Source organism: Rhincodon typus, chromosome 4 (assembly GCF_021869965.1).
Source record: "Rhincodon typus isolate 14 chromosome 4, sRhiTyp1.1, whole genome shotgun sequence".
NCBI lineage: Eukaryota > Metazoa > Chordata > Chondrichthyes > Orectolobiformes > Rhincodontidae > Rhincodon > Rhincodon typus.
The window spans coordinates 29,580,117-29,605,116 of NC_063335.1; the positions used below are offsets into that span (position 1 = coordinate 29,580,117).

The window sequence follows — 25,000 nt, forward strand, 5'->3', positions numbered from 1 at the left end:
CTACTCGACATTAAACAAAACACAATTTATTCAAACACTGTGTGGTTAAAATACAACAAATGAGAAAGGAACTTTGAATAACTTGATAAAAACCGAAAGGTATGCAGATGCTGGAAAACAGAAACAAAAACAGAAATTGTTGGAAAAGTTCAACAGGTCTGGCAGCATCTGTGGTGAGAAATCAGTATTAACATTTCAGGTCCAGTGGCTGCTCCACAGAACAGTTCTGAGGAACAGCCACCGGACCCAAATTGTTAACTCTGATTCTCTCCACAGATGCTGCCAGACCTGCTGAGCTATTCCAGCCATTTCTGTTTTTGTTGGAATAACTTAACTGTGTTGGAAAACATTATAGCATAAGAGATTATTTCACTACTAAGCAGTAATATAGTAATAATCCCAAAAACACACCCTTGGTAAAAGGCAAATTCAGAAAGCAGAATTGTCTCACATGCAAATAAACATCAGCGGGGATGGTACTGGGCAGAGACAGAATAAACATCAGTGGGGATGGTACTGGGCAGAGATAGAATAAACATCAGCGGGAATGGTACTGGGCAGAGATAGAATAAGAGCAGAGACAGAATAATCATCAGCAGGTACTGGGCAGCAGTGGGGGGAGAAAAATCCAGAGAATACTCAGACAGTGTAGCAACTGGGGGAGATTCACTGCCTTCCAATCCTGCTGAGATCCCAGCAACAACTGCTGAAAAACTAAAAATCCTGGTTCTGTGAGAGCTTGATCACACCCAGCCAGGCTGCTTCTATTGTTCCAACTTCTTTAAAAACTCAAGGCCACACAAGCTTTACTCTCTTGGTTTTGGTAGACTGCTTGTCATCTCTGCCTTAAAACGTGTCTTCAAAAAAAAAGGATAAAATAACCTCCTTAAATCCACAGCAGTGTCAGAGTCGATCTGCCTTATTTAAAATTTAAACATAGCTTGTCAGTTAACTGTTAGTCATCATCTAACTGTTTCTGTCTTCATTGCGATGCTTCTATCAATCAGAGTCCACTTGGCAAACAATCAGCATTCTCCTTTCATACAGATCAATGCTATTTTCCCTTTTATATTGGTATTTCTTGTGCATTATCCTATTGAGTGAAAGACAAAATGTGTAGTTTTTCAGCAGTACCGAAATCACTAAAAAGTTGAAACGCTCATAAAGTAAACTGAGGAGCTTCAAAATTTAAGACATTTGTATTAACTATATTTGTAAGTCTGGAAGTCTGGAATTCCGTTAGCTTACACTTTTGGGGGTGATTTAGACCTTGTTTCAGTGATTACTTCCAAATGGAGCACAGATATGTTCTTTATTATAAATTACCAAAATGAATGAGTTAAAATGCTGAATATAGTTAGTATAATTTTTCATTGTAATTGCAAGTTTAAGAAGACGAACTTTGTACAGTAAATAACGAAAATAGACACAAAGGTAAGATATAATGACTTCTTTTGTTGTCATAAGAAATTTGAAACAAGCGCCCGTGCTAAATTTTGGTAAAATGAATTAGAACTTCTGACCATTTGAGCCACTGTTTATGCCCTGTCTGAACCTCCTCCCAGTCAACTGACCACTTCCCACCTTGCCTTCAAGATACAGTCTTCCCCATGCTTTATGTTATACATCCAGTCTCCTGTACAATATGTCAAATATGAAACAACACCAAATGTTTTCACAAAACATCAATATGCTTAACAAAAACAAAGTTGGTGGAAAAGCTCAGCAGGCCTGGCAGCATCTGTGAAGGAGAAAACAGAATTAACGTTTCGGGTCCGGTGACCCTTCATCAGAACTGAGATCTGAGGAAGGGTCACCGAACCTGAGTTAGTTGAGGAAGTGTTCACGGACCCGAAACGTTAACTCTGTTTTCTCCTTCACAGATGCTGCCAGACCTGCTGAGCTTTTCCACCAACTTTGTTTTTGTTCCTGATTTACAGCATCCGCAGTTCTTTTGGTTTTTATCAGTAGACTTAATATTGGAGCTGGAAAAGAAACTCATGTAATCGATGTGTATATGAGTGAAACTGGAAAGTTCTGGAAGGACTCCACAGCTCAAGAAGCTTCTGTAGAGGAAGAATTACAATTCGTGTCAAATGGCCTTCCATCAGAACTTTTCTTTTGTATGCCATATCCAAGTATCAGCAAGGCTGGGTATTCTTTTGCATACATGGCAATAAATATTAATTTCAATAGAGAACTGTTTTTACATTATAAACCTTAAAGAAAAGTGCTTCTTTTATAACACAGCTGGAATTTTGTGTACAAAACTGATAAATCACAAAATCTATTTTTAGAAGTTTTTAAAAAAAATGGCATGTGAAAACTTTGTGCACAGTGTTCCCCAGACTTTGTTTTTCAAGATATTTATTAATTAAATATAATTGTGAAACTATGGAGTAGAAAATATTTGTGAAACAAATAGTATGATACTGTACTTTTTGTGTTTGTAGGAATGTGGAACCACTCCAGGAGGTGGTTCCAATGCCAAGTTCTCTCACATTCTGCAGAAGGATGCTTTTCTGGTCTTTCGATCATTATGCAAACTTTCCATGAAGCCACTTTCTGATGGTCCTCCTGATCCAAAGTAAGTTAGGCTTGTGAAAGTGCTAAGCCAGAATGTAAGATTTTGAAATTGAAAACAATTGAAATGTATCCTTAAAAATAAGTTTTAAGTTTTATTTAGATCAAGTGATCCTTAAAATATATTTCTTTTTCAGTTGGTTACCTGTGTTGCATTTCAGATTCAGAAGTAACGACTCCTACAAATTTAGAAAATTGATAAATAGAATCACCAACACTTTTTGGTAGTAATGCATTGGGTACCTAAGCTCAGCTACAGTGTAATGCCTTTTTGTAAGATGTCAATCTCATTTTCTCAGATTCTTTGTGAGATCCTATACCCTTCTTGATTTTTTTCACATGAATGCAGTCATTATGATTGCTCTGTCATGAGGTGATGGACTAGTGGTATTATGACTAGACTATTAACATTGGGGAATGACAGGTCATGTTCCGGATCCGGGTTCAAATCCCACCATGGCAGATAGTGTAATTTGAATTAAAAATGAAAAGTCCAGAACCAAGAGGCTAATGATAACCAAGAAGGTGTTGAAAAACTGCTATCTGGCTCACTAACGTCCTTGAGGGAAGGAAATTGCCATCCTCACTTGGTCTGGCCAGCATGACAGCAGATGTAGAGGAAGGTGGTGGACTCTTAATTGCCTAGAGACACCTAGCCTGTGGCACCCACATTCCATGAATGAATAAAAAAGAATTAGAATATGTAGAGTATCCATTCGTTATTACTGTTACTATTTCAAATTTGCATAAAAAGGAATGTAAACAAATTTGGCATATTTAGCCAGTGCTTCCACAATAATTCTTCTGTTACCCAATAAGTAGAAGTTGAAAGGTGAATCCTTTATTTTGTTTAGCCACAGTAGAAGAAAACACAAATTCTGGAAATAATAGGAATCACCAGTCTAGCAAGACTGAGGAACCTGAAGAAACCAGCATAAGTAACAAGGAAAAGTCTGAAAAAATTAATGGTACGAAGTCGTGGCAGATTCACAGCCTGATGGCCTGTATACTGTAGAGATAGTGAATGCATTGGTTTTTGATTATCTAGATTCTGTTTGTATCTAGAAATCACCAAGAATTAGAAGGTAGCAGACATAACCGCAGACTTTCTTTTAAAAAAAAAAGTGAAAGTGAAAATGGAGAACTGCACACCAGTCAGCCTATCATTACTCGTAGACAAAATGCTAGATTCTATTATTAGGGACGTAGTAAATTAATGCATTGAGGAAGCAGAAGGAAGAAGGGTCCCGGGACTAAAAATGTTGCTTTCGGCTTTCTCTCCACATGCTGATTTTCTGCAGTAATTTCTGGTTTTGTTTAAGATGAACAGTTACGGCTTATGAAAGAGAAATTGTTTTTGACAAATCTGTTAGAGAGTTTTGGATACTTCCAGAAGGATAGAAAAGTAGCAACTGGCAGGTGCTGTGTATTTGAATTAAAGAAAAGGTGTCACATATGCAGAATTAGGATTTGTGGAATTGGGGCTCATATATTAACTTGGACTGAAGAATGGTTCGTGGACAAGAAACATGTAGCAATACCACAAATGGGCAAGTGTGAAGTACCCACGTTAGCAGGAAAATTAAAAAGTAGAATACCTTTTGAATGTGGAACACTGGAGGATTTTGAATTTGGAGGTGTCTTTGTAAATGAATGATGGAAAACTAACAGGTAAGAGCAGCAAGCAATTCAGAAGGTAAATGGTATGTTAGCTTTTATCATAATAATCTTGGAATATAAGAGTGAAGAAGTCTTAGTGTGGTTATACAGGGCATTGGTGAGACCACACCGGAGAAATGTGCGCATTTTTGGTCTCTTCATCTGATGCAGGGCATAATTGTCCTTTAAGTAATGTGATACATGAGATTGTCCTGAGAGGAGAGATTGAACAAACTATGGCTGTACAGGTTGTACCTCTCTAATCCCGCAGCCTTTGAGTGGCCTTTGCTGGGCCATTGAAGGTTAAGTCTCTTTAATGCACAAGCACTTCAAAACTATAGATCTCATCTTGACATAGCAAGCACATGCCAAATGAATGAATTATTTTTCCAGTTTGACCCCAAAATAGGATTTAGGATATCCAAACCGGAGAGAGTTTTTTTAAAAAAGTAATATTACTAAAGACCAATGCCGAACCGTTGCAAGGAATACTGAAGGTCCTCTGTGGGTGGTGGATCACAGAGATTGATGGACCAGAGAGTTCCAAATTAGGGTGGTACAACCTGTATTCTGCAAAGTTGAGAGATGGTCTCATTGAAAGTTGTAACATACTTAATGGGTTTACAAAGTAGATGCTGAGAAAATGATTTCCCTGGCTGGGTAAACTGGAGCAAGTGTTTACAGTCTAAAATGCAGGAATATCCATTTATGGTGAAGATGAGAAATTTCTGAACTCAATGGATTGCACCTTTTAAGAAATCTGTACTTAAGAAAACTGTGGACTTCCAGTTGTTTTGTATGTACAAGACAGTGAATAGCTCTTGTAATGCTTAAAATTAAAGTCAGTTGGAATTAGGAGAAAGCTCGCAACTGGTTGAAGTCATGCCCACTGCAATAGCTGAAGAGAGATCACCATTGCTTTTTCAAGGGCAGTTGCTGGTAACCAATAAATATTGGAAGCAGCACTCACATCAGATGAAGGAATAAAACAAAGAATAAATTCAATGTCAAAGCAGTTAGAAAAAGTGAAAAATGGGGGAAGAAGGTTAGGCTCAAAAACAATTAACGGCGACAAAAATTAGTTTTAAAATGCTTTTTATGAAAAAAAAATCAGCATTTTAATGCTGGAAGGATCACGTTTATGGAAAATAATTCCAATGTCATAGTTTCCATGTGAATGAAGGGTACTGAACTAGAAAAGGCAAACTTCATCAGTTTGTGGTAAGGTTATTTTGTATTTTATTAATTCATTCACAGGATAAAGGCGTCACTGTCTGAGCCAGAATTTATTGCCCAACCCTAGTTCCCATGAGAAACTGGTTGTGAGCTGTCTTGAACCACAGCAGTCCATTTGCTGCAGGCAGACCCAGAATGCCTTTCAGGAGTAAGTTACAGGATTTTGACTCAGCAACACTAAAGGAACAGCAGTAGTTTTTTAGGTCAGGATGGTGTCTGACTTGTATCTGCTGTCCTTGTCCTTCTAGATGATGACAATTGAGAGTTTTGGAGGTGTGCTGTCTAAGCAGCATTGGTGAATTTCTGCAGTGCATCTTGTAGATGGTGCACGTGGCTCTGAGTGTCTGAGGTGGATGGAGTGGATGTTTGAGGATGGTGGTGCCAGTCAAATGGGCTGTTTTGTCCTGGATGGTGTCTGTCTTTCTTGAGTCTTGTTGAGGCTGCATTCATCCAGGCAAGTGGAGAGTATTCCACTACATTGCTGAAATGTCCCTTGTTGACAAGTTTTGGGAAGTCAAGGGAGTTACATCCTGCTGGATTCTAGCCTCTGTCCTGTTTTTGTAACCATAGTATTAATATGAGGTTGTTGACTTGCTCGCTGAGCTGGCTTGTTTTCGTTCAGACATTTCATCACCACGCCAGGTAACTTCATCAGTGAGGCCTCCGATGAAATGATGCTGTTCTACTCTGCTTGGAATTTATGCTGTCCGGTCCGTTAGGGTGAGTAGTGTCATTTCCGGCTTTGTTCTGTATGGGTTTGTATATGGGGTCCAATTCTATATATTTGTTGATTGCATTATGGGTTGAGAACCATGCCTGTAGGAATTCCCGTGCGTGTCTATGTTTGGCTTGGGCTACTATGGTTACATTGTACCAGTTAAACTAATTACCTTCATTATCTGAGTGTACTGGTATTAAGGAAAGTTTGTTGTGTCGTTTTGCTGCTAAGTTGATGTTCATGTATTCTTATGGCTAGTTTCCTGTCTCTGATGTTATACTTGTGGCAGTCGTTGCATGGTATATTGTAAACTACGTTGGTTCTGCATGTTGTGGGAATGGAGTCTTTAATCCTTGTGTTTGTCATAGAGAAACACTGGCCACATTACTAGAGGAAGAAGGAATGCAGACCAGCAGCTCCATCAGCAATGACAACATACTCAAACTACTAGACTTGTGCCTCACCATGCACTTTTTCTTTACTGATCAAGTATACAGATCAATGGCACACCCATGGGGTCACCTGTCTCCGGACTCATCGCAGAGGTAGTCATGCAAAGACTAGAACACACTACCCTCCCCCTCATTCAACATAAAGTCTGGATTCGGTACATGGATGACACATTTGTCATTATTAAACGCATCAAACTAGAAGAGACCCACCACCTCATCAACAATATATTCACCGGGATTAGATTCACAAGAGAAGAAAACAACAATCAGCTTCTGTTTCTGGACGTCAGATCTGAATGTATGACCAACGGGGAGTTCCAAACTTCGGTGTACAGAAAAGCAAATCTTGACTGACCACATCCTCAACTTCCACAGCAACCACCCCAATGTCCACAAACAAAGCTGTATTAGGACACTATTTAAATGGGCCACCACTCACTGCAACACGCCAGAACTACGCAGGAAAGAGGAAAAGCACCTATATAAAATCTTCACAATGAACGGATATCCCCGCAACTTCATCCGCAGGTGCCTACTAAATAGACAACAATGAGTACACAGTACGCCCTAACACAATGGCCACACGACCCTAATCAAAAACATAGCAGAACTGGCAATGAGACTGCTATGACCACCAGGAATAATGGTGGCACACAAGCCCAAAGTCACTATACGACAAACACTCATAAGGATTAAAGACCCCATTCCCACAACATGCAGAACCAAAGTAGTTTACAAAATGCCATGCAACGACTGCCACAAGCATAACATCGGGACAGACAGGAAGGAAACTAGCCGTCAGAATGCACGAACATCACCTAGCAGCAAAACGACACAACGAACTCTCCTGACTACCGGTACACTCGGACAATGAAGGCCAGTTTAACTGGGACAACGTGGCCCAAGCCAAACAAAGACATGCAAGGGGATTCCTAGAGGCATGATTCTCAACCCATAATGCAATCAACAAACATGGAGAATTGGACCCCACATACAAACCCATACAGAACAAAACTGGAAATGACATTCCTCACCAAAGCGGACCAGCCAGTATGAAGTCCAAGTGGAGTAGAATAACATTGCTTCATCGGAGGTCTCACTGTTGATGTCACCTAGCATGGTGATGAAATATCTGAACGAAAACAAGCCAGCTCAGCAAGCAAGTTAACAACCTCACCCACACCCCGAGCTACAAGTCTTTGTTAAAATCTTATAGTATTAATGTGACTAGTCCAGTTCAGTTTCTTATCAATAGTAACCCCCAGGCTGTTAATAGTGGAAGATTCAGAGACTGTAATGGCATTGAATGTCAACAGGCGATGGTTAGATTCTGTCGTGTTGGAGATGGTCATTGCTTGATACTTGTATCGATAGTGTCAGTAATAAACTTCATGTTTAGTAACTTTAAATAGAGAGACAGCTGGTGAAATGTTACTTTTGTGCAGCTTACAGGGACCATGCATCTTGGACTGAAGCCTCTGAATTTTCACGTTTAACTATGTATGTGTGCTTCCTGGGCATGTAAATAATGATAAACACGCTGGTCATTAAAGACCTTGCCCAGGTGGCAGTTTTTTGTGACTAATGGTAGGGTCCACCCTAAAGACTATTTTCCAGTAAATCACTAGATACAAATATCAACTGTTTTCTTTTCCAAGCAGGAGTACTTAAGATCAACCAACTCAGCACAAACCAGAAATTAAATCGATCTTACAAGATTGTAGGACTCAATTCCAGTGAACTAATTTAAAAAAACAAGGTTTTCTTAATTTTTTGTATTATGCTTGAATTAGTTATAATGATTGTGTTGTCTTTGAGTATACTGTTGGACTGAACAGCCTTGGTGCTGTGTATTCTCCAATTTATGATGATAGCTAAGTCAGGCCTGAAATTTCCAGCCTGTCTTATCATACGTGTGTATCTGTGGAGTTTAGTTACACTCAAACTCATTGATTGCTGTTTTGTGGATCAGCTCTGACACACATGCATCCACAACATACACACTGAATTTGACAGTCAGCTGCTAGACTTTGCAGTTGTTGTTTTGTGTTATTGTTGCTTCCTGTAGATGTTGCAGGTCAGCTCACATTCTAGCATCATGTTCTGTCTGACTGGAACCAGGAATCAGGTCATCATCCATTTGATATATGACCAGTGTTCCCTCAAAACTGTAATTGCTTGGAGGTCCCATGCATGTCAGCCAACATGCCAGCACTTTGACTTCAACACGCACAAACCTCAGAGCTCCGCGCAGCTGTAAAGAAGACCAGGAGAACACAGCAGATGACTCCATCCAGTCTTTCTCAGATACTTGGCATTGTCTTCTGGAAGATTTCCAAGACTGATGCACTATAACAGAATCTGTTGAAACAAAATCTTCATTGCAATGTTTGGCAGGTTATGTGCAACCTGGGTTCTTTGAGGGGTCATTACCAAAAAACAAGATTTGCATGTAGCTTCATGAGGCTTACACTCTTGTCCAATTTAGCAAAACTCTCATCCACAGACAACATAGAATGAATTTTGCGTTCATTTGCTTTGTCAAGCTATGTAAGATCGTAGAGTCTGATAGTTCTGTTGGATTTTGGCATTGGGACCATCCCTAAGCATAAACTTGGTGGTTGTGTTACACATGAACTATCTCCTTGCATCAACATAATCGATTTTGGCTAGAGTGAATGAGGAACTTTCTCAGTGTAAACAGATACTCCAACGTCTTCAGGACTTAGGACGATGTGTGGTATGTTGTCATTGGCTTTCCTAGTCCTGTGAACACCTGTGGCAATTTAGCTATGAGAGTTTTAGGCTGAGTTTACTTGCCTTCCAGCTGTTTGGCTCTCCAAATCGGATGTTAATTGATATGGCTGTTGCACCTTAAGAGAAACAATTCTGGTTGAGGATCCCATATAAAGTTTGTTTTCTCTCTGTGTCTTCTGAAGGCATGCATTTAATTGCCTGATGACCTTGACTTCAGAACTCCTGGTCCTGTAGTTCCGTGTATGATGGTTGAAGTGAACTTTTCTCTAAACAATGGTTCAGTGTCAGAAAGAACCAAAACTGGTGCACTTGTTTAAGAACTTCAACTTCAAGCACATCTTGTTTCCGTCTACTAAACTATCAGCACTCTCCTAGCTTCCGGTTGGATACTTGTCCTTACCAAGGAAAAACATTTCCGCATAGAGATATAGAATGCCTACAGTTTGGAAGCAGACCATTCAGCCCGTCTAGTCTATACAACCCTCCAAAGAGCATCCCACCCAGACCTATTCCTGTACCCTATCCACCTAAGCCTGCAGATCCCTAGACACTATGGGCAATTTAGCATGGCCAGTCTACCTTTCCTGCACATCTTTGGATTGTGGGAGGAAATTGGAGCAGATGTGGGAAGAATGTGCAAACTGCACACAGACAATTGCCCAAGGGTGGAATTGAACCCACATCCCTGGTGCTGTGAGGCAACAGTGCTAACCACTGAGCCACTGTGTTGTGATGTATTCTAATTCATACTCCTTACCATCTTTTGAGGCCTTCTCTTTTCTGTTCTATACGAACTTCTTGATGTAACAGAAGGCTTGTAAGTAGTCCTCCTTGTGAAAATGGCACTTGATCTCTGTTGCGAGATTATTTTTTGCATCTGGTTTTTCCTACCATACTGATGACAGCTGGAGCAGTTGGTACACACTCTTCCTGCCGCCTTTGTTTTTGTGCAGCAACCTTTTTTGCTTTTAAGCTTCAACCAAAAGATTCAATGGAGCATGTTTTTATGATACAGTTCTCCCCATCTCCCCGAATCATTAAGCAATTTTGCCTCCTGATCTCAATTTGTCTTTTCAGATAAGTTGCCTTTGTTAATGTTAAGCAATCCCTCTACTGCAAATGGTCAAATGCTGCTTCATCTTAAACTCCAACAGTAGCTTTGTTCCTGATCAGTTCTATAGTTGCCACTTGTCATTGCTTATTGAATTTAACCTGATCATCAGCGGAATTCTTTTTCTTGGTTAAGCATGTGTCATGTGTTTTTGTTACTACTTCAAATTGTCAGTGTTAATTCAGCCAAACCTCAGATTAGGACCAGCAGCCTGCTTAAAGCTTTCTGGTATTTGCAGAAACTTTTCCATATAGTCCTTTCACTGATAGTCAACGTATAATATTCTGGGTCACGTTGTGCTGGTAAGGAACATTTACACAGTCAATTGAGATAACGGTACCAGTAACTTGCCTAATGGTGACTTAAATATTGATGTGTCAGCATCTCACCTTGATACTGCGAGAGAGCAAAATCTTGTGACATTGCATCACTTCCTGTGATGGTTCGTACTGTCTTATTAACAATTATGGTCAAACTTAACTCCTTACACTATGAAATTACTAATATGGTGCCCAAGGAGTCAGAACTAAAGGAGCCAAGAAATTTGGAAGAGATTATAAAGCATCAGGGGGCAAAGCCTTAAGAGATTTCAAAACCGTGATAATTTCAAAATCAAGACTCCAGTTAGACACAAATCGCACAGTTCCTTAAGCATGGGTGAAAAAGAGTTAGGACATAATAGCAACATTTTGGATGGCCTCAAGTTCACAGGTAACATTCATATTCTATGATGCCATTGTTCTGTCCTTATTCTGCCACATGTTTAGGCTGCTGAAGAAACTGCCACAAAATCCGATACAATGAAAGCCAGCTAAGATTTCATTATGGCTTGATTTTTGTTCACCTTATTTCTAAATATGTGTATCAACTTGGAAAAAAAAATGGTACCTGAGGTTGCATATAAAACATGCCGTGCAGCTAGGGAGAAACCGTTCCTGTACAGAAAGGGATCGAGACAAAGAAGGCACCGATTTAAAGTAATTTACAAGCATAGCAAACGTAGTGTGAGAAAAGAAACATTTCACCATGAGTGGTTTGGGTCTGTAATGTACTGCCAAGAAAGTGTGGTGGAAGCACATCTTAACTGACACATTCAAGAAGGTATCAAATGATTATTTGACTGGAAATAATTCCCATGGATGTGGGGAAAGGCGGTTGAATGACAAGTCATAATGCTCATTGGATAGTTGGTGCAGACACAATAGACTGAAAGGTGGCTTCCTGCACGTGCGATACTGTCCTCCAATCTCTAAGTTCTGAAATCATTCTTCTATCCCTGCACTATCTCACATCAGATCCTGTTGTCCCATTGACACCCTACATTGGTTTTGGGACCTTGAAACATCTGTTTTAAATTGTTTGTTTATATCTGTTATGTGTTACCTCTTCCTAGTTTGCAATCTCCGTGTACTCAATATCTTCTTTCACAGAATCATAGAATGCCTACAGTATAGAAAGAAGCTATTTGGCCCATCAAGCCTGCACGGACCCTCTGAAGAAACTCCCACCTAGAGCCCCCCCATCCCGGTAATCCTGCATAGGATTTATATCATGGTTAACCCATCCCCGGACATTACAGAGCAATTTTTAGCATGGCCAATCCACCTAACCTGCACATCGTTTGGACTGTGGGAGGGACCTGGAGCACCCAGAGCAAATCTCCAGCAATGGGGAGAATGTGCAAGTCACCTGATGAAGGAGCAGCGCTTCAAAAGCTTGTGATTTCAAATAAGCCTGTTGGTCTATAACCTGGTGGCATATGACTTCTGACCTTGTTCACCACCTATCCAACACCAGCGCCTCAACATCTCAAATTAGATGGGTGAAGAAGTAATAAGTTTGCACATAAATTAACTAGATCACAAAGTACAGTGCACAGTTTGGATGCCTCATGAATATTGATTCACCAGGATGCTGCTAACAATGGAAACAGGCCTCTTGTGCCTGTTCCACCATTTATTCTGATCATGGCTAATTGAGCATTTCAATACCTTTTACCCACAAGATCCCCATAACACTGTATGCCATTGTAATCATAAATCTATCAACCTCCAATTTAAACATACTGAAAGACCGAATTTCCATAGCCTTCTGGAGTAGAGAATTCCCAACTTTCAGTTTAAAAAAGAATTCTCCTCATCTTAGTCCTAAGTGACACCACTCCGTATTTTTAAATTGTGCCCCTTGTTCTAGTCTCTCCAAACAGTGGCAATATCTCACTTGCACCTACCCTGTCTATCCCTTTGAGTATTTTGTAGGTTTCAGTGAGATCACCTCTCTTCAAAACTCTAGAGAATACAGACCTGGCTTGTCTAATCTCTTTTCAAAGCACAGCCCTACTATCCAGAAGCAAGGAAACTGGTTATGAGCAAATCGTTAACTCAGTACCAGTTCATGGTAGCATTCTTGTCTGAGTCAGAATTTTAGCTGTGAACTAGGCTCACATTTTTTCCAAAGTACTGATGGACTTCTTACATTTTTAAGGTTCAGTTATTTGGAACATTAAATTCATCAAGCAAATTTATCAAGGTTTAATGAGAGAAGAATCCTTCCATTCTATTTACGTGTCCTGGCCAACACTTTTCCTCAACCAAAAACATTTGAAACTAATTAGCCAATCATTCATCTCCATTTTTTTGTGGGAGTCAGGTCCAAATTAGCTAGTGCATTTATATACAAAGAAATGATGATTAAGCATTTGACTATTTAATTCACTTATTGTAAACCATTTGGGTATCACAAAGATGTAAAAACCTTCGAGTAATAATCATTTTTTCACTAGAGCAGAGAAATCTAAGTTGTAATTTGGTGTCAGTTTTAAAGTTATGAAATATGAGCATTTACTCTGTGGGTTTAAAATGTAGTTCTCAGAGACTGCGAAAACTTAATGTTTCTATGCATTGAGTTGTTGGTGGATGGAAATCTACAGGATGTTTACAGGCTTGTTTTGGAACAAACCTGCAAAGGACAACTATTTTCTGGCTTCGTGTTGAAGGATATTAACTGCTGCTTTTCTCAAACATCAAGTGCATTAAAAATAATGATAAATTAGATATGTCATTTTATGCCTGCTTAATTAAATTTACAGTTTTGATCCGTGCCTCCCAAAAGAAAAGCGTTCTCAATTTCACTTTTTTACCAATATTACAGGTCTCACGAATTACGCTCCAAGATTCTTTCACTACAGCTTCTTCTATCAATTCTGCAAAATGCCGGACCAATTTTTCGAACTAATGAAATGTTTATCAATGCAATAAAACAGTACCTTTGTGTGGCTTTGTCAAAAAATGGTGTCTCCTCAGTGCCAGAAGTGTTTGAATTATCACTTTCCATCTTCCTCACTCTATTATCAAACTTCAAGACTCATCTTAAGATGCAGATAGAGGTAATGTATTAAGTTCTGCAGTTCTCTGATGCAAATTTAACTCCTTGTAGACTAGCAACTTGACTTCAGCGAACTCTTATGTTTACTGATATTGAAATAGAAGACAATATATAAATATCCTGTATCTCAAGCTTTTCAAAAATATATTGGAGCCTACATTAGCAAGATGGAATTTTAACTGGTCTAGTTCCCAAGTTTTGTCTTCAGTAGTTGAATGCAATAAGTTGTATCCTTTTTGGGGGTGCTATTTAATTTTTCATTCTCTTTTCTTTCCCCCTTTGAGTTAATACTAATACTATCACAAGCTCAAATTTTCCTTCTGCTGTATTAGGTATTTTTCAAGGAAATCTTTCTTTATATTTTGGAAACGTCGACAAGTTCGTTTGATCACAAATGGATGGTAATTCAGACTCTGACCAGAATCTGTGCAGGTATGATGATATTTAGTTGCTTACTTTTCCAGGGATTAATGTTGAGCAATTTAATATCAATATTTTAATTATTTAAATTAACCTTCATTAAACTTACAGATGCTCAAAGTGTAGTCGACATTTATGTAAATTACGATTGCGACTTGAATGCTGCTAACATCTTTGAAAGGTTGGTGAATGACTTGTCAAAGATAGCCCAAGGTCGAGGTGGTCATGAGCTGGGAATGACACCTGTGCAGGTACTGTGAAACAACTATATATGTATATACATGAAAGTAAAAGTGACTGAATGACAGTAGAACATAGAACCTTTATGTAAATTAGCTTTAACAGAATTTACTTGTTTGGCTTGGTTTCAGATCTTCAGAAACTGCACCAACTGAGTTTCATTGTGGTGGAAACTCAGTTGGTGTAGTTCCAAACTGCCTGAATTTGACAAGATTGTCAATCTTGCAATCAAAAACTGGTAGTTCTTTTGGCACATAGAGAAATAGGGCATGACTGTCTATTCTAGCTAGATCTATGATGCTACTTCCAGCAGGCTTTTTAAAAGCAAGTTCTTGTTTCTTCCAAGGATGCATCAGCCATTGTGCCTAAAATATCCTTGAAGATTATTTTTAAATTGACTCTTGGGCAGCTTGGGGCCCAAATATGAGAGTCTTGGGTAGGGTCAGAGTCATACAGTACGGAAACAGACCCTTCGGTCCAACCAGTCCATGCTGACCATAATCCCAAACTAAACTACCCCTACCTGCCTGCCCCTGGCCCATATCCCTCCAAACCTTTCCTATCCATGTACTTGTTGAAATGTCTTTTAAACATTGTAATCGTACCCACATCCACCACTTCCTCAGGAAATTCATTCAACATACGAGCCACCGTCTGTGTTTTTAAAAAAAAAAAAAAAAAAAAAAAATTGCCCATCATATCTGTTTTAAATCTTTCACCTCTCGCCTTCGAAATGTGCCCTCTGGTCATAAGAGTCATAGAGCTGTACAGCATGGCAACAGACCCTTCAGTCCAACTCATCCATGCCAACCAGATATCCTAAATAAATCTAGTTCCATTTGCCAGTATTTGGCCCGTATACCTCTGAACTTTCCTATTCATATACCCATCCAGATGCCTTTTAAATGTTGTAGTTGTACCAGCCTCCACAACTTCCTCTGGCAGTTCATTCCTTACACACACCACCCTCCGTGAGAAAGTTGCCTTGCAGGTCCCTTTAAAATTTTTCCCTTCTCACCTTAAATCGATGCCCTGTAGTTCTGGATTCCCCCACCCCAGATAAAAGTCCTTGTCAATTTACCCTATCTATGCCCCTCACGATTTTATAAACCTATATCAGGTCATTCCCTCAGCCTCCGACACTCCAGGGAAAATAGCCCCAGCCTATTTAACCTCTCCTTATAGCTCAACCCCTCCAAACCTGGCAACATCCTTTTCTGAATCCTTTCAAGTTTTACAGCATCTTTCCTATAGCAGGGAGACCCAAATTGCATGCAGTATTCCAAAAATGGCCTAACCAATGTCGTGTACAGCTGCAACATGACCCCTCAACTCCGATACTCAATGCACTGACTAATAAAGGCAAGCATACCAAACACCGCCTTCACTATTCTGTCTTGAAATTTCACATTCTAGGAAAAGACAACTACCACTGGCTCTATCTATACCACTCATTATTTTATAAACTTCCATGCCGTCACCTCTCAACCTCCTACGCTCCAGTGGGAAAAAAGGTCCCAGCCTATCCAGCATTTCTTTATAACCCGGCAACGTCCTGGTAAATCTGTTCTGAACCCTCTCTTTTGACTGGGCGACCAGAACTAGACACAGTATTCCAGAAGAGGCCTCACCAATGTCCTGTACACCTCAATATGACATCTCAACTCCTATATTCAAAGTACTGAGCAATGAAGACAAGTGTGCCAAATGCCTCTTTATCCACCCTGTCTATATGTGATGTAGAAGTTTTACTGCAAGTCTCAACACTGAATCAGCTTTGAATTTGTAAGCTTTCTCTTTCAGTTTGTTAGATGTTAAATATGAAGCTGTATACATAACAGCAGTCTGCTATAATGAATAAAGGCATATTGATCACCTGAATCTCCTGGTGATCATGTTCCATATTCAGTACGGCAGATGCAGATGTGCCAGTAGAAAGCCTCTTCACTGGAAGCAAATCCTTCTCCCCAACTGAGGAACTTAACTTAAGAACCAATGCAGAACTGGTAGAAAATCTGATGGAATAAGCGAAGGATAGCATGGTAACATTTTTCCCCAGTTAATTACTGTGTTTATTTCTATAAAGTCGATCAGGTTAACAATTTGATGAAATGGTTTCATTAAGGTAAAGGTAAACTCACCATACTCCCAGAGGACCACAGCATTGTGCTGCCTTTAGGGAGAGGGACATCTGGTAGTGGTTTAACTTGAAAATCACCATGCCTCAGGCAAGGGGAGAAGTTGAAGGAGAGTCCTTAAGGGCAACCTCAACCGATGCAGGAATTGAACCCACGTTATTAGCATCACTGCATTACAAATCAGCTGTTCAGCCAACTGAGCTAACTGGCCCCATTTAGTATTAGAGCCATAAAGTCAGAATTTTTACAGCTTTGGAAAATGGCCCAATGGTCCATTGTGGCCCTGCCATTCATAAATCACCAAGCTATTTTAATCCCATTTTTGAGCACTTGGCCTGTAGCCTTGAATGCTATGATGTTTCAAGTACACATATAAAATACTATTTAAATAACTTGAGGATTCCTGCCTCTAACATCCTGTTAGCTAGTGAATTATAGATATCACCACCTTGTGGGTGAAAAGTTTTTCTTTCCCCCCTCTGATCCCCTCCAAACCTCCTGCTCATTACCTTAACTTGTGCTCCCTGGTTACTGATCCCTCTACTAAGAGGAAAGGTTCCCCCATCTTCCCTATCTATGACCTTCATAACTTTGTACACCTCAGTCTGGTTCCCTCAACCTTCTTTGCTGTAACAAAATCAACTCAACCCTATCCAATTGCTTTTCATAGCCAAATCTCTCCAGCCCAGGCAACGTCCTAGTGAATCTCCTCTGCACCTTCTCTAGTACAATCCTGTCCTTCCAATAGTGACAAAAGCTGACTTATCTCACATTATATACAGCTCCACAATAACTTCTATCTTCTTGCATTCAGTACCTTGACTAATGAAGGCAAGTGTCCCGTATGCCTTTGTAATCACTTTATTTACCTATCCTGCTGCCTTGAAGAATCTATGGACATGCACGCCAAGGTCCTTCTCTACTTCCTAACAGTCCTGCCTTGCGATATGTGCTGCCTTGCCCTTTGGTCCTCTGGGAACGCATGATGTCTGACTTTTCAGGATTAAATTCCAGTTGCTACTGTTTAGCCCATCTGATCAATAGACTGTAAATAATTTTGTGGAGTTCTTTTTCACTGACTATAACTAATTAGAAATTGTATGAGGAGATTTCTAGTGCATTCAATGTAAAATGTAAAAAAGTACCTTTAATATCACAACCAAAGATGCATAAATGAGGGAACCATTCATTGCTATATGGAAAAGAATTCCTTTTAATTAATGCATTATGGCACTCTGAAGTATCTATGTCCCCATCAACTCTGTTGAATTATCATGTAAGCCTTGATTTACTCACTTTCAGAATTTGATAAACCTCCAGCTTTTTTTCTTTTAAGGAGCTCAGTCTTAGGAAGAAGGGCTTGGAGTGCTTGGTCTCAATTTTGAAGTGTATGGTGGAATGGAGTAAGGATCTGTATGTAAATCCAAACTCTCAGACTAGCCTTGGTAAGATATTTTGACTTTATTCTGATAGTAGGCTTATAACTAGGATCTTAAAACTTTGAAATGAGTTAACAGAAGATATTTGACTAACTTATGCAAGCAATATACTATATGCACAAACTAGATACTGTGTTAATAAAATTTTAAGTATTAAATTTGTGTGAATTTTGGAGCTAAATTCTGGAAAATCTTTACAGAAATTCATTATGCTTTTGCCTTTATACTAAATCTGAAATGACATTTTTTTTCAATTTAATGTGTTGTAGCTTTTCAAACAAATGTTTACAAGCAAGGAAGCAGAAAGCATGTATATAAAAACCTCAGAGTTGTTGCAGTGCATCTTGCAAATATTGTACACAGCTGACTGTGTGTCAGTGGTTGAGGTAGTGAATGGTTATGGTGGTGGATTGAGTCTTATTCAAAGGGTTGCTTTCTCGTGGATGTTGGAGCAGCACTCATCCAGGCATTTGGAAAGCATTCTATCATACGCCTGACATTTGCCTTGTGGATGGTGCACAGACTTGTGAAGTCAGGAGGTGAGTTACTCATTGTAGGATTCCTAGCCTCTGACTTGTTCCTGAAGCCACAGTATTCACTTGGCTATCCAGTAACATATCTGATCAGTTGTTCAAACTTGATCCCCCATTGCCCCAAAGGTTTAGAATGGAAATTTAGTGATATTGCCTGGCATGCCGTATGAATATTGTTATTCTGTGGAATGTTGTCACTAAAACCCCTTCAACCTTCTGTTCACTTTTAAGATCCTTCTACGCCTTTGATTAGCTACCCAAATACCATCTTCAACTTGGAATCCATTTTGCTGTATTCTGACTTGAACCTGTTAGTCCTTGCACTGTTTCCAGCTTTTCCCAGTGACAGACAGTAGATTAACCTCTTTCCAACTCCGCAATGACATCTTCCTGAAATGTAAACCGTCAAGTGTGGGGAACTAGTTGACCTTTCTTCCCATTGATTTACTCATTTTTTTGGCATGGTGATTAATTTAAGTTCTTCCTGCCCTTCTGTCTTTGATTTCCCACTATTATTGGGATGCTTTAGTGTCTTCTTCCATGAAGACAAAATGCTTATTCAAATCTCTCATTCCTGTTTGCCATTATCCATTCTCTAATCTCCTCATCTAAGGGGATGACATTTATATCGGTTAATTGCTTTAGTACTTGTGGAAGTTCTTATTTGTTTGTACATTTCTTACTTGTTCATTCTCATTATAATTTTGTGTCTTTAAGATATCTTTATTGTTTCTTACATTATTGCAATCTTTGAACCTAAAACTAATTTTCTCAGCATTTAATGCCTTTTCTTTCACTTTTATGCCATTCTGAGCTTGCTTAGTTAACTAGTGACTTCCTTTTTACCATCTTCCTTTCTGGATGGGGAGAATACATATGTATGTGTATATATATATGTATGCTAAAGGCCCCATTATATAAATTCAGGTGTTTAAATTCAGAAGCTGCTAAGGGTGTTGGGCTGGAAGAAGTGACAGTCGTAAGAGGTATGAGGCTATGGAGGGATTTGAATATAGGATAAGAATTCTAAAATGGAGGCATTTATGGACTAGAATCCAATGTAGATTGAATACAGGATGAACAAAACTTCAATGTTAGAACACCAAACATTTTCCATACATGCACCTGCTTTCCTCTCTTCAAAAAACTTTGACAATAACTATATTTGAATGTCCAACAATGTTAATAGAATATGTTGGTATGATCAGTGGGATGACAATGTAATCGTGGGAATCCACTTGTATGTGTATCTGTTGGGAAGACTGAAATTACTGCAGTTATGGTCTATATAAAAGAATTTTTGTAACTTTGGGGAAAGAACATTTTTGTATTTCTCAAGATAACAGTGAATGAATTTTCTTAATTACTGAGCTGCAGTTTGAAGGTTAAGTTGCATTTTTTTTGGGGGGGATGGATCATAAGAAAATATATAATTTCTGTGATTTTTTTTTTCATTTTTAAAAAATGTTCCTCTGCTCTAAATGGATTGCTAACTGAAACTGGTGTTTTCAATAAATATATAATTGTTCTAAGGTAAAATTTGGGTTTCTAGATCAGAGGCAGTCAACTTTCAAATGTTTTGTAATGAATTCAGCTTTGTATAATTGTTTTTTTAATTTGATTTATTATTGTCACATATACCTAGGTAGAGTCAACAAAATCTACTGTTGTTAAAACATGATCCTGATCATACTGAATGAGAGGGCAGAATCTAGCACTTGTTCAATATTTTAGAGCTGTTAAATCTTAAATAGTGGTTATTATATTTTGTCTTTCATTATAATCCTTTAGAAATTTTTAATGAACTGTTCTTACATTTGCTTCTTTTGCCTTGCTGCTGAATGGAATTGAGTTATTCACTTAAACCAAATTAATGAATTTTGTGAACTCAAGTGAGCAAAAATTACTGGAAATCTTAAGAATAGCATTTCTCTTTTCAACTTGAGTCTGGAATTTGCCGCAGTAATAACATGAGTTGATGAGTTACTACTGGGTAAAACAGATGGCAGCTTCTGGTCTCTGCACATGCACAGTTAAAGGTAGAAACCTGGAAGTTGCTGTCATTTGATACCATGCTCTGTCACAGGCTGCCATGTTGCTGTCTTTGCCAATGGACTCATCAAAGGGATTTCAAACATGGTATGAGCTGATAATTGTCTACTTTTTATTGCACTGAGGAAGTTCGAAAACTTTAGGCAGTTCGATCAGTAACTTTTTTTTAAACTGCAAGGTATGTCAGAATTAATGCTGAACAACCTGTCTCATCCTGAAGTATTAGTTTGAAATATGGAGACTCATTCCTTCAGAGGGAAATTAATTATTGGATTTTTTTATGTCCTTGCTTAAAGCTTGTACACTTTCAATAATTTTCTCCCGTAATCCCATTTATATGGCTCAGTTTTCCCTTTCACTTTCTGCTCAATTGCTTAAACGTAATTTATATTTTTTGGTTTTTGCTTCCTTTACTGTTTGCGAAGTCTTCTCAATCTGACCAGTTGATCAACCTCCCTGCTGCTTGCCATTTTCACTGATAACCTGCAAAGTGCCCCAAATTTAAACTGAAGCTAGAAAACAGGAAGCTTATCCTCTAAAATAAAACAAAGAACTGCAGATGCTAGAGATCAGAAACAAATTGCTGGCTAAACTCAGCAGGACTGGCAGCACCTGGGGCGAGAAAGCAGAGTTAATGTTTTGAGCCTAGTGACTCTTCAGAACTAATCAGAGAGATTAAAGTCTATCCTCTAGAACTCAGCAAAAGATGATGGGCAACTTTTTTTTTCAGGTGAACAGTGAACAGTGTTCCTTCACAACTGACTACAAAGTCCAGCCCATTATTTTTTTGAAGGTTAAAGGATCGCAACTGTGCAGTGAATAGAAGCTGGTCTTTCACTTATGGAACCTAGCTAAGAAGGTCGCTTTTGAAATAGCTTTTGTCAGTTTCAGGAAGGTTCGTGCTGACCATGAATTCTCAGAACAAAACTGCCTTAACTTGTTAATGACAAATATCTGACATACAAGTTCAGTTGGGATGTTGTATTTTCTAAGAAGGGAAAGCTTATTTACAGATTGTGTTTTCTGAATTCTCTACTGTTCCCAAGTTTCTTCAGCATTTCAATTCAAGCATTTTTTTTCATTCACTTTGGCCAAATAGAAACAAAAGATTGATAAGCAAATATATAATCTGTTCCAATTTAAGAAATTGGTGTGAATTTTGCAATGGTTTTTGTTTCTTTTGTGTACTTTCATACCTACTTCTGATTTGCTTTTAGTGTAATTTTTACTTTGAGTTTGTGTTTATCTCTTGAAGAACCTTTAGAAGAGGCAAACTTGTATAATGATGTGCCAGAATATTCAGAATTTCCATAATATGTTAACCTGACAACTACAAGTTAAAACTGAATACTCACAACATCTGCAATGTTTTCAACATCTACCTTGCTTTAGGTTTGGAAGATTGACTCAACTTAAACATTGAGGTACCTCAGCATGTGTCATGTTTTTGTCTGATGGCATATTATTAAAAAAAAACTGTGAAAAAAGAGTTAGATCAAACTCAAAATTTTAACTCTGTTTCTGTCTTCACAAATGCTGCCAGACCTGCTGAGTTTCTCTAGCATTTTCTGTTTTCATTTCAGATTTCCAGCACCCACAGTCTTTTGATTTTATTTTTGAGAGAGCCTTATGGGTGATTGCAAAGTAATATTTTCTTGACTCCTCAGTTCATTTTTGAGCTGCTGACTGAAACATGTTGAGATATTAAATCCTTCCTACTTGACTTTTTTCTGAAGTTTCTGAATTGATGGTACATTCTACCATAAAGTAAAGGAATGATAATGTTTGATTTCTCCTTCTAGAATCAGATTGTGGATTGGAATTGAAATCATGTAGAGTATATACCTCTTCCAATGCTCCATGTGAAAACAAAATAAGATTATTTCAGGTTAAAAGTCGGGGAGGTGATGGCCATGGTGGAATTTGAATTCAATAAAAAATATCTGGAATTAAGAATCTAATGATGACCATGAATCCATTGTCGATTGTCAGGAAAAACCCATCTGGTTCACTAATGTCCTTTAGGGAAGGAAACTACCATCCTCACCTGGTGTGGCCCACAGCAATGTGGTTGACTCTGAACTGCCCTCTGGGCCATTAGGGATGGGCAGTAAATGCTGCCTGGCCAGCGACACCGTCATCCTGTGAATGAATAAAAAAAAAAGTCATACAGCATGGAAGTAGATCCATTGGTCTAACTAGTCCACATCAACCATGTTCCTAAACTAAATTAGTCCCACACACCTGTGTTTGTTTGGTTCATATCCCTCCAAATCTTTCCTATTCATGTACTTCCAAATGTCTTTTAAATGTTGTAACTGTGCCTGCATCCACCACTTTCTCAGGCTGTTCATTTCACACACAAACCACTTTGCGTTTTTAAAAAAAAAGTTGCCCATCGTGTTCTTTTTAAATATTTCTCCACTTCACCTTAAAAATATGCCACCTATTTTTGAACACCCAAGCCTAGGGAAAAGACCCTTTGCTATTCACCTTATCTATGCCCCTCATGATTTAATAACCCTCTATAAGGCCACCCTCAACCTCATACGCTCCAGTGGAAAAGGTCCCAGTCTAGCCTTAGAGATAACAAGGTGTAGAGCTGGATGAACACAGCAGGCCAAGCAGCATCAGAGGAGCAGGAAGGCTGACGTTCTGGGCCTATACCCTTCTTCAGAAAAAGTCTTCTCCAGTCTAGCCAGCCTACTTTTACAACTCAAACTGTCCATTCCCGGCAACATCCCTGGTAAATCTTTTCTGAGCCCTCTCCAATTTCATAATATGTTTCCTGTAGTAGGGTGACCAGAACTGCATGCTGTACTCCAGAAGAGGCCTCACAAACATCCTGTACAACCTCAACATGACATCCCAACTCCTATACTCGAAGGTCTGAGCAATGAAGGCAATTGTGCTAAATGCTGCCTTAACCACCCTGTCTACCTGTAATGCAAGCTTCAAAAGATTATATCATCATCATAGTATCCCCACAGTGTGGAAATAGGTCCTTTGGCCCAACAAGTCCACACCGACCCTCGGAGCATCCCACCCAGTAACCTCCCTAATCTACACATCCCTGAATACTACAGGCAATTCGGAATGGCTAATCCACCTAATCTGCACATCTTTAGACTGTGGGAGGAAAGCAGAGCACCCGGAGGAAACCCACACAAACACAGGGAGAACGTGCAAACTCCACACAGACGGTCACCCGAGGGTGGAATTGAACCCAGGTCGCTAGCGCTGTGAGGCAACAATGCTAACCACTGAGCCACAGTGCCGCCCCTTAGTTCCCTGAACCCCTAGGCCTCTGTGTTCTGCAACGTTACTCCAGGCCCTACCGTGAATTGTATAAGTCCTCCTCTTGTATTGCATTTTAGTAAAACAAACTCACATTTATCCAAATTAAACTCCACCTGCCACTCCTCAGCCCATTGACCCAATTGATCAAGAACTCGTAATCTTAACCACCTTCACTGTCCACCATACAACCAATTTTGGTGTCATCTGCAAACCATGGCTCCTATATTCTCATCCAAATCGTTTATATAAACGATTTAGCCCTTCACTTTGATCATGGCTGATATGTTTTACTTCCTTTATTTGTTCACAGGATGACGGCATCGCTGGCTAGGCAGCATTTATTGCCCCTCCCTAATTGCCCAGCATGCAGTTAAGAGTCAACAATATTGTTGTGGGTCTGGCGTCACATGTAGGCCAGACCAGGTAAGGATGGCAATTTCCTTCCCTAAAGAACATTAGTGAACTGGGTGGGTTTTTCCAACAATCGACAATGGATTCACAGTCATCATTTAGACTTTTAATTACAGATATTTATTGAATTCAAATGCCACCATCTGCTGTGGTAGGATTCGAACCTAGTTCCAGGGAATGATATCTGGGTCTCTGGATTAACAGTTCAGCGATAATATCACTAGGCCACTGCCTCCCCTAATTCTCAACCCCGTTCTCTTGCCTTCTCCACATAACCCTTGATTCCCTTAGTAATCAATAACTGTCTTAAATACACCCAGTGACTTGGCCTCCACAGCCTTCTGTGGCAATGAGGTCTACAGATTCACCACCCTGTGACTGAAAGAAATTCCTCCTCATCCCACAAATGAATAGAAAAAAAATTCTCAGTTTTAAAGGGTCATCCCTTCTCTTTGAGGCTGCTCTCAGGTCTTAGTCTGTCCAGTTACTGGATGCATCATCTCCGTATCCACTCTACCCAGATTTTTCAGTATTCTGTAAGTTTCAATCAGATACCACGCGCCCCCA

General features: G+C 39.2%; 1 protein-coding gene across 1 annotated transcript in view; it reads left to right on the forward strand.

The window, feature by feature from the left end:
* Positions 1-21,578, forward strand: part of LOC125482919 (brefeldin A-inhibited guanine nucleotide-exchange protein 1-like) — a 25,032-nt gene extending 3,454 nt beyond the window's left edge. The window contains exons 2-8 of the mRNA XM_048595693.1: positions 2,454-2,587; positions 13,667-13,901; positions 14,233-14,332; positions 14,432-14,571; positions 18,035-18,143; positions 20,757-20,809; positions 21,453-21,578. Of these exons, the coding sequence (XP_048451650.1) occupies positions 2,454-2,587; positions 13,667-13,901; positions 14,233-14,332; positions 14,432-14,571; positions 18,035-18,143; positions 20,757-20,809; positions 21,453-21,545 (864 nt within the window). The 3' untranslated portion in view covers positions 21,546-21,578. The remainder of the gene's footprint in view (positions 1-2,453; positions 2,588-13,666; positions 13,902-14,232; positions 14,333-14,431; positions 14,572-18,034; positions 18,144-20,756; positions 20,810-21,452) is intronic.
* Positions 21,579-25,000: the final 3,422 nt, after the last annotated feature.